Source organism: Entelurus aequoreus, linkage group LG03 (assembly GCF_033978785.1).
Source record: "Entelurus aequoreus isolate RoL-2023_Sb linkage group LG03, RoL_Eaeq_v1.1, whole genome shotgun sequence".
In the NCBI taxonomy this organism is placed as follows: domain Eukaryota; kingdom Metazoa; phylum Chordata; class Actinopteri; order Syngnathiformes; family Syngnathidae; genus Entelurus; species Entelurus aequoreus.
This window is the reverse complement of record NC_084733.1, coordinates 89278369-89288368: the sequence shown is the minus strand read 5'-3', so window position 1 is coordinate 89288368 and position 10000 is coordinate 89278369. Positions and strand designations below refer to the sequence as shown.

The 10000-nt window shown below is 38.8% G+C and overlaps 2 protein-coding genes across 2 annotated transcripts in view; one reads left to right on the top strand and one right to left on the bottom strand.

Moving 5' to 3' along the window:
- LOC133647068 (leucine-rich repeat-containing protein 17-like) overlaps positions 1 to 6320 on the top strand; it is an 11899-nt gene extending 5579 nt beyond the window's left edge. The window contains exons 3-6 of the mRNA XM_062043129.1: positions 1 to 168; positions 2248 to 2403; positions 5687 to 5828; positions 5899 to 6320. The exon at positions 1 to 168 is cut by the window's left edge and continues 47 nt beyond it. Coding sequence (XP_061899113.1) covers positions 1 to 168; positions 2248 to 2403; positions 5687 to 5828; positions 5899 to 6184 — 752 coding nt within the window. The 3' untranslated portion in view covers positions 6185 to 6320. The remainder of the gene's footprint in view (positions 169 to 2247; positions 2404 to 5686; positions 5829 to 5898) is intronic.
- Positions 1 to 10000, bottom strand: part of LOC133647066 (F-box and leucine-rich repeat protein 13-like) — a 56777-nt gene that overhangs the window by 33590 nt on the left and 13187 nt on the right. Inside the window, exon 9 of the mRNA XM_062043127.1 lies at positions 9627 to 9762. Within this exon, the coding sequence (XP_061899111.1) occupies positions 9627 to 9762 (136 nt within the window). The remainder of the gene's footprint in view (positions 1 to 9626; positions 9763 to 10000) is intronic.

The following is a 10000-nucleotide window of genomic DNA, read 5'->3' as shown; positions in this document are numbered from 1 at the left end:
ACCCAGAGTCGCTCTGCAAGGAACCGGACTCGGCCGGCCGGCCTCAGGGCGACCAGACGGACCCGGCGCACCCCGGCGAGCCCAGTCCCTTTCAGGGCAAAGCGGACGCCACCACATCCTGCCACACCTACTACTTCCCTCAAGTGCGCCTGGACTGCAGCAACAGAGGCAAGTGTGTCAACCTGCCGAGTAGAAATGCGGCCCAGATGTAGGACTGGATCCTGCTGGCGACTACCTAGGAATGTGTGATGAAGGATGGAGTGGAAACTACTGCGCTGTGGCAACAATTCTTCAGGTTCAGCTGAAGTGCATTTCATCTTTGGGCTGGAGGCCATAGAACTAGAAATATGACCTGGTGCAATGTAGGGCTAGCGTCCTGGCTGCTCAGTAAAATATGACCTGGTGCAATGTAGGGCTAGCGTCCTGGCTGCTCAGTAAAATATGACCTGGTGCAATGTATGACTAGTGTCCTGGCTGCTCAGTAAAATATGACCTGGTGCAATGTAGGACTAGCGTCCTGGCTGCTCAGTAAAATATGACCTGGTGCAATGTAGGGCTAGCGTCCTGGCTGCTCAGTAAAATAATATGTGAAAAGCAGGGTTGTACGGTATACTAGTATAGTACCGCGATACTAATGAATCATATTCGGTACTATACTTCTAAATCACTAATCCTGGCCTCCATGGCGACAAAGTAAGTTTCTTACAAGTACCATTATCACTGGAGGACGACGAATAGCTAAACATGCTTCACTACACACTGTAGGAGGATACAATAGCTCACTGGCGTACAGCGCATATTGTTGTTCAGTGTACGACCATATTAGTCCAGTACTTAGGACTTCCTGTTGTGTATATATATATATATATGTATATACTAGGGTTGTACGGTATACCGGTACTAGCATAGTATCGTGGTATTAAGGTATAAAAAAAACGGTACTATACTCTGTTTGAAAAGTACGGAGCCCCTAAAGGGACATGGGGGAAAAACTTTTTTTTATAATTTTATTTTTAATTTTTTAGACATGTATCTCGTGCGCACGAGAAACTTTTTATAAACTTATAAAAAATAAATAAAATAAATAAAAAATTGACATGTCTAAAAAAAATAAAAATAAAATAAAAAAATTATATATATATATTTTTTTTTTATAACTTTATAAAAAGTTTCTCGTGCGCACGAGATACATGTCTAAAAAAAAATTTAAAAATAAAATAAAATAATTTAAAAAAAAATTTCCCCCATGTCCCTTTAGACCGTAGAAAAGTACCGGTAACGGTAATAATATATTTTATTTGTAAAAAGCACTTTACATCGAGTAAACAACCTCAAAGTTGTTTGTTTGTATTAAAAAAAGTAAAAAGATATTAAAAAATAAATACAAATTAAAACTAGAACAGCCAAATAGCTAAAACTAGTATGCATATATCTAAAAAAAAAAAAAGTCTTTTTTAAAAAGAAGGGTTTTTAGGCCTTTTTTAAAAGCATCCACAGTCTGTGGTGCCCTCAGGTGGTCAGGGAGAGCATTCCACAGACTGGGAGCGGCGGAGCAGAAAGCCCGGTCATGACATTGCTGGTTTTACGAGCAGAGGAGCATGTTGGGCAGCGCACACACACACATAGTACTTACAAGCAGACACAGTGTGTAGACAGAAAAGGGAGAATGGACGCATTTTGGCGTAAAAAGTAAAGATAAAGGTGAAGTTATAACACTGAAACACCCTCAGGAAGACGTGCTTTAAGACATGGCTAATGTCCATCCACAGTGTTTTAGCTACTTCTAAATCACTAATCCTGGCCTCCGTGGCGACAACTAAAGTAAGTTTCTTACAAGTAGCATTATCACTGGAGGAGGAGTAGCTAAACATGCTTCACTACACACCGTAGCTCACCGGCGTCACAATGTAAACAAATGCCATGGGTGGATCTACTGTAATGATACCGAGTACAGGAGCGTATCTAGTCGATACTACTATATTTGTACCGTCACACCTTTTTTTTCTTCCTTTAAAAATGTAAATTATGTTTATAAAGTCAGGAAATATGTCACTGGACACATGAGGACTTTGAATATGACCAATGCATGATCCTGTAACTACTTGGTATCAGATCGATACCTAAATGTGTGGTATCATCCAAAACTAATGTAAAGTATCGAAGAAGAGAAGAATAAGTGATTACTACATTTGAACAGAAGTGTAGATGTTAAAACCGAAAATAAGGAGGATCTCTTTTCATGTTCAGGACTGACGGAGGTTCCCGTGGGCGTTCCTGAGGACGTGGTCCACGTGGACTTGTCCCACAACAACATCCGACACCTCAAAGCCAAAAGTTTCCAGGGATTAAAGAGTCTGAAAACCTTGAACATCAGCCATAACAACATGGAGCGCATCGATACAGGTACTGACTCCATTATCATTTTAGCCAAGTCTTAGAGGAGGTTTGTTGTCCAAAGTCTAGACTTTTTTAGACTGTTAGTCCCAGTCCACGTCATGTGACTGCCTGCCTTAGCGGCCACAACTTTAAGTACGCCTGCATCAAATAGCAAGGTCCAACAGCAGAAGGACTAATGGCCAGTGTTGCGACTAACGCGTTACATGATGCGTTACTGCGTTATTTTTTATGTAGTATCGGGTAGAAACTGAGAAGATCTGAGTGTGTTTTATTGGAGGGCTGCGGAAGAGGCGCGCCGCACACTGTCTGTGTGTATGTGTGCGTGTGGGAGGGGGCGTGTCTGTGTTTACTAACGAGACATGGCGAAGCCCGAAGCCGAGTTTCTTAACATGGAGATATTCTCACTACTTTTCTTTTGTCGACCACAAAGAAAAGAACATCCTAGTTAAATGTAAGTTGTGTCTTGGATCAAAGATCCTATCCTAGCAATTCAAATCTGCTGAAACAGCTACAAAAGCAACATGCTTCGACGAAGCTTGTAAAGAGAGACACACTTCACCTGGGTTTTAACGAGGCACTGCGCACTGAAGGTACACACACTCTGTCAATTCTCTTATATACTCTTTCATTCTAGACTTCTAGAGTGTTTGATTATCACATCACTCTAAATGTATAGACTATGAAGTTCACAAACATAAAGAGGGATCCTAGTGGGCCAGGCCAATCTTTCCTTATCTCTAAACTAAAACTGGGGAAATGTGTAAAGTGTTCTGACATGATTTTATTTCATAATTCCTTGAGAGAGAGAAAGGCCTGGTTAGGCTTTGAGTATGTAGTGTGTGCATTCCTTGCTTTACAGCTATGTTGTTATTATGCGGTTTGTTACTTATGGATGTTATGTTGCAGCTATTTAAAATAGTTTTGTCAATTTGTTCTGGCCTGAAACAAATTGGCCCTTTGAAACATATCTTTGTGTGTTGTATGTAGAGCACGTTGCGTAGCAGAGTTCAGTGATGCAAATGCATGTCAAGTTGATCAACACATTGTATTATTCTCCAGTGCAATAACAGGACTTTAAAAAGTGTTACTATAGCGACAGAGTCATGTTTTATGCAAGATGACAGAAAAATGTTATTGTGTTGGATGTTGGACTAAGGGAGCCAAAGTTTTTTTTTTGTTTTTTTTTTACTCTGCTGGGAACTTCTGTTTCTCATTTCCTTCTTTTAGCGCGACGTTTTTCTCTCGACAAATACAAACCCCAAAAGCAGTGAAGTTGTCACGTTGTGTAAATGGTAAATAAAAAGAGAATACAACAAATCATTTTCAACTTATATTCAATTGAATAGACTGCAAAGACAAGATATTTCATGTTCACACTGAGAAACTTCTTTTTGTTTGCCAAATAATCATGAACTTAGAATTTAATGGCAGCAACACATTGCAAAAAAGTTGTCACAGGGGCATTTTTACCACTGTGTTACATGGCCTTTCCTTTTAACAACACTCAGTAAAGGTTTGGGAACTGAGGAGACACATTTTTGAAGTGGAATTATTTCCCATTCTTGGTATTTCAGGCTTCATAATGCGCAACACATTTGCTGGTACCAGCCCAGTCTAGTACCCGCACTCTTTAACTATGAAGCCACGCTGTTGTAACACGTGGCTTGGCATTGTCTTGCTGAAATAAGCAGGGGCGTCCATGATAACGTTGATATGTTGCTCCAAAACTTGTATGTACCTTTCAGCATTAATGGTGCCTTCACAGATGTGTAAGTTACCCATGTCTTGGGCACTAATACACCCCCATACCATCACACAGGCTGGCTTTTACACTTTGCGCCTAGAACAATCCGGATGGTTCTTTTCCTCTTTGGTCCGGAGGACACGACGTCCACAGTTTCCAAAAACAATTTGAAATGTGGACTCGTCAGACCGCAGAACACTTTTCCACTTTGCATCAATCCATCTTAGATGAGCTCGGGCCCAGCGAAGCCGGCGGTGTTTCTGGGTGTTGTTGATAAATATTAGTAGTAGAGTTTTAACTTGCACTTACAGATGTAGCGACCAACTGTAGTTACTGACTGTGGTTTTCTGAAGTGTTCCTGAGCCCATACATCATAGCAAATATAATACTTAAAATATATAATGTATATTGCTGTATGTACATCGTTACATTTGTATCATTTATGTCTACATGTGTATGTACATAATGTAAATATGCAATTAAAACATTTTTAATTTGGAAAAAAATTATCAGAAAAAATTACGTGTTGACATAATGAATAAACATGGATATATTATTTAATGAAGTAGAATAAATCTAATAAATAAAATAATTAGTTATTCGTACATTTACTATTGGTTATTGGTATTGGTTATTTATTCAAATTCATAAATAAATGATGATAAATGGTAAATCAGGGTAGTAAATATAAAAAAATATATATTATTGAACTTTATTACAATCTGACTTATGTATTTTGATAATAAAGAATACAATGTACACTTCAAAAAATTATTTTACTTTAAACAATTAATAATAAAATACAAAAAAAAAAGTAATACAATTATTTTCTGGGTGTTGTTGATAAATAGCTTTCACTTTGCATAGTAGAGTTTTAACTTGCACTTACAGATGTAGCGACCAACTGTAGTTACTGACAGTGGTTTTCTGAAGTGTTCCTGAGGCCATGTGGTGATATCCTTTACACACCGATGTCGCTTTTTGATGCAGTACCACCTGAGGGATCCAAGGTCCGTAATATCATCGCTTACGTGCAGTGATTTCTCCAGATTCTCCGAACCTTTTGATGATATTACGGAGCGTAGACGGTGAAATCCCTAAATTCCTTGCAATAGCTGGTTGAGAAATGTTGTCCTTAAACAATTTGCTCACACATTTGTTGACAAAGTGGTGACCCTCGCCCCGTCCTTGTTTGTGAACGACTTGAGCATTTCATGGAAGCTGCTTTTATACCCAATCATGGCACCCACCTGTTCCCTATTAGCCCGTTCACCTGTGGGATGTTCCAAATAAGTGTTCCTCAACTTTCTCAGTCTTTTTTGACACTTGTGCCAGCTTTTTTGAAACATGTTGCAGCCATCAAACTCCAAATGAGCTAACATTTGCAAAAATTAACATGAAATATCTTGTCTTTGCAGTCTATTCAATTGAATATAAGTTGAAAAGGATTTGCAAATCATTGTATTCTTGTTTTTATTTACCATTTACACAACGTGACAGGTTTTGGGGGTTTTGTACTAGTCTTCCTCCAACTTGTGTCTCCAGCCTCCCTGTCGGGACTCCTGCACCTCCACCAGTTGGACCTGGCAGGAAACGGCCTGCACTTCATCCAACACGGCGTGCTAGAGGACCTCTACTTCCTGTCCAAGCTGAAGCTGGAGGACAACCCGTGGGTGTGCGACTACAGGTGAGCCCCCCCCCCCCCCCCCCCCCCAAGTCACACCTGCTCCACACACTCACCTGAGTGCACTCGGCAGCATCCACTACATGGTGTACTGGCTGCACCTGCACCCGGGGGTGAAGCACACGGGGCTGCTGTGTCGCTCGCCCCTCCAGCACACGGGCGAGAGCGTGCAGGACTACGTGCGCTCCTACAACCGGGGGTGCCCCAGGGACAAGCAGGAGAGCCAGCGGGAGCCGCTCCCGGCCGAGCCCCTGCACTGGGGCTCCTCGCTGGAGGTGCAGGGGGAGCCGGAGGAGGAGGTGGAGCCCCAACACTTGAGGCGGCCTCAGAAGTATCAGATTTTTAGACTGTCCTATTAGGTTAGTGCCTTCCCTTTCTTCTTGTCAATAGTCTGTATCAGATGAAGAAGTCCACATGGGAATGATCTGCATTCTTATGTATATATTCTTTGAAGAACTTTTTGGACTATTCTGTTTCTATTCAAACAATAAATACACTCACTTTATTCATGTGCAGTTATATAACAAAGTTATTAGTCGCTTGCATGATTTGAAATTTGGACACAAATGCAATATTTTATCATGCAGGCATGTGGTTTTTCCTTCATAAGTCGGAAATTATCTCTGTAAAAATATAAAAATATATATTTTCCGGACTATAAGGCGCACTAAAGCAAGTCATTTTATGATTTTTTGTATTTTCATACAAAAGGCACACCGGACTGACTATAAGGCGCATTAAAAGAGTCATATTATGATTTATTGTATTTTCATACAAAAGGAGCACCGGATTATAAGGCGCATTAAAGAGGGCATTTTGTGAATTTTTTGTATTTTCATACAAAAGGCCCACCGGATTATAAAACGCATTAAAGGGGGAATTTTAGGATTATATGGTATTTTCATACAAAAGGCGTACCGGAAAATAAGGCGCATTAAGGGGGTCATTTTATGAATTTTTTGTATTTTCATACAAAAAGCGCACCGGACTATAAAGCGCATTAAAGGGGTCATATTATGATTTTTTTGTATTTTCACACAAAAGGCGCACCGGATTGTAAGGCGCATTAAAGAGGGCATTTTATGAATTTTTTGTATTTTCATACAAAAGGCGCACCAGATTATAAAGCGCATAAAAGGAGTCTTTTTATGAATTTTTTTGTATTTTCATTTAAAAGGCGCACCGGATTATAAGGCGCATCAAAGAGGTAATTTTATGATTTTTTGTATTTTCATACAAAAAGCGCACCGGATTATAAAACACATGAAAGGGGTCATATGATTTTTTGTATTTTCACACAAAAGATTATAAGGCGCATTAAAGAGGGCATTTTATGAATTTTTTTGTATTTTCATACAAAAGGCGCACCGGATTATAAAACGCATTAAAGGGGGCATTTTAGGATTTTTTTGTATTTTCATACAAAAGGCGTACCGGATAATAAGGCGCATTAAAGGGGTCATTTTATGAGTTTTTTGTATTTTCATACAAAAAGCGCACCGGACTATAAAGCGCATTAAAGGGGTCATTTTAGGATTTTTTTTGTATTTTCACACAAAAGGCGCACCGGATTATAAGGCGCATAAAAGGGGTCTTTTTATAAAAAAAATTTTGTATTTTCATATAAAAGGCGCACCGGATTATAAGGCGCATCAAAGAGGTAATTTTATGATTTTTTTTTATTTTCGTGCAAAAGGCGCACCAGATTATAAGGCGCATTAAAGAGGTAATTTTATGATTTTTTGTATTTTCATACAAAAGGCGCACCAGATTATGAAGCGCATTAAAAGGGGTCATATTATGATTTTTTGTATTTTACACAAAAGGCGCACCGGATTATAAAATGCATTCTGATGATTTTTTGTATTTTCATACATAAAGCGCACCGGATTATAAGGCGCATTAAAGGGGTCATTTTACGAATTTTTTGTATTTTCATACAAAAGGCGCACCGAATTATAAAGCGCATTAAAGGGATCATTTTATGATTTTTTGTATTTTCACACAAAAGGCACACCGGATTATAGAGCGCATTAAAGAGGGCATTTTATGAATTGTTTGTATTTTCATACAAAAGGCGCACCAGATTATAAAGTGCTTAAAAGCGGTCTATTTTATGATTTTTTTTGTATTTTCATATAAAAGGCGCACCGGATTATAAGGCGCATCAAAGAGGTAATTTTATGATTTTTTATATTTTCGTGCAAAAGGCGCACCGGATTATAAGGCGCATAAAAGAGGTAATTTTATGATTTTTTGTATTTTCATACAAAAGGCGCACCAAATTATAAAGCGCATTAAAAGGGATCATATTATGATTTTTTGTATTTTACACAAAAGGCGCACCGGATTATAAAATGCATCAAAGAGGTAATCTGATGATTTTTTGTATTTTCATACAAAAGGCGCACCGGATTATAAAGCGCATTAAAGGGATAATTTTATGATTTTTTGTATTTTCACACAAAAGGCGCACCGGATTATAGGGCGCATTAAAGAGGGCATTTTATGAATTGTTTGTATTTTCATACAAAAGGCGCACCAGATTATAAAGCGCATCAAAGAGGTAATTTTATGATTTTTTGTATTTTCGTACAAAAGGCGCACCGGATTATAAGGCGCATTAAAGGGGTCATTTTAGGATTTTTTTTGTATTTTCGTACAAAAGGCGCACCGGATTATAAGGCGCATTAAAGGGGTCGTATTATGATTTTCTGTATTTTTTTTGTATGTTCACACAAAAGGCGCACCGGACTATAAAATGCATCAAAGAGGTAATTTGATGATTTTTTGGTATTTTCATACAAAAGGCGCACCGGATTATAAGGCGCATTAAAGGGGTCATTTTATGATTTTTTTGTATTTTCATACAAAAGGCGCACCGGATTATAAAGCGCATTAAAGGGATAATTTTATGATTTTTTGTATTTTCATAGAAAAGGCGCACCAAAGAGGTCATTTTATGATTTTTTTTTTCACACAAAAGGCGCACCGGATTATAAGGCGCATCAAAGAAGTAATTTTATGATTTTTTGTATTTTCACACCAAAGGCGCATTAAAAGGGTCATAATTTTATTTTTTGGTATTTTCACACAAAAGGCGCACCGGATTATAAAGCGCATTAAAGGGGTCATAACACAGTTTTGTGTATTTTCACACAAAAGGCACACCGGATTTTAAAGCGCATTAAAAGGGGCATTTTATTATTTTTTGTATTTTCATACAAAAGGCGCACCGGAATATAAAGCGCATCAAAAGGGTTATTTTATGATTTTTTTGTATTTTCATACAAAAGGCGCACCGGACTGACTATAAGGCGCATTAAAGGGGTCATTTTATGGGTTTTTGAATTTTCACACAAAAGGCGCACCGGATTATAAAGCGCATTAAAGGGGTCATATTATAATTTTTTTGTATTTTCACACAAAAAGCGCGCCGGATTATAAGGCGCATTAAAGGGGTCATATTATGATTTTTTTTATATTTTCAAGTTATATGACTGTATAGTGAGTGTATGGCTGCGGAATTAGAGAAAAAAGTGTCAAATTGGCTAAAAGAGTTAGCATGCCATTGTTAGCATGCTAACATGTAGCATGTTTCACATAAGTTACATGACTGTATGGTGTACGGCTGTGGAAGAGAAAAAAAGCACAAAAATAGCTCAAAAAGCCCTAAAATAATCAACAAAGTAGAAAAATAGTCATCAGTCTTCCTGCTGTTGGACCTTGCTGTTTGATGCAGGTGTACCTAAAGTTGTGGCCGCTAAGGCAGGCAGTCACACCAAAGAGAAAGGTACTTACCGATGTACTTCAGACTGGACCACTCCAACGAGGCGCAGCCGCGCAGGTTGAGGTGGATGACGAAGGGCCGGAAGTTCTGCATGACCTCGTTCATGGTGCTGTCCGTGATCCAGTCCTTGAACATGGACACGTTGACCTGGAGGCCAAACACTGCTCACTAAATCCATCCATGGCCCACATGTCAGCAACCACAGGAAGTCTTGGATGTACTTTAAAGTAGTCAGTGTGCAGCTCTTTTTGCTATTTTCAGACAAAAGGCGCACCGGATTATGAGGCGCATTAAAGGGGTCATTTAACTATTTTTTGTATTTCGTACCGAATTATGAGGTGCATTAAAGGGGTCATATGATGATGTTTTGTATTTTCATACAAAA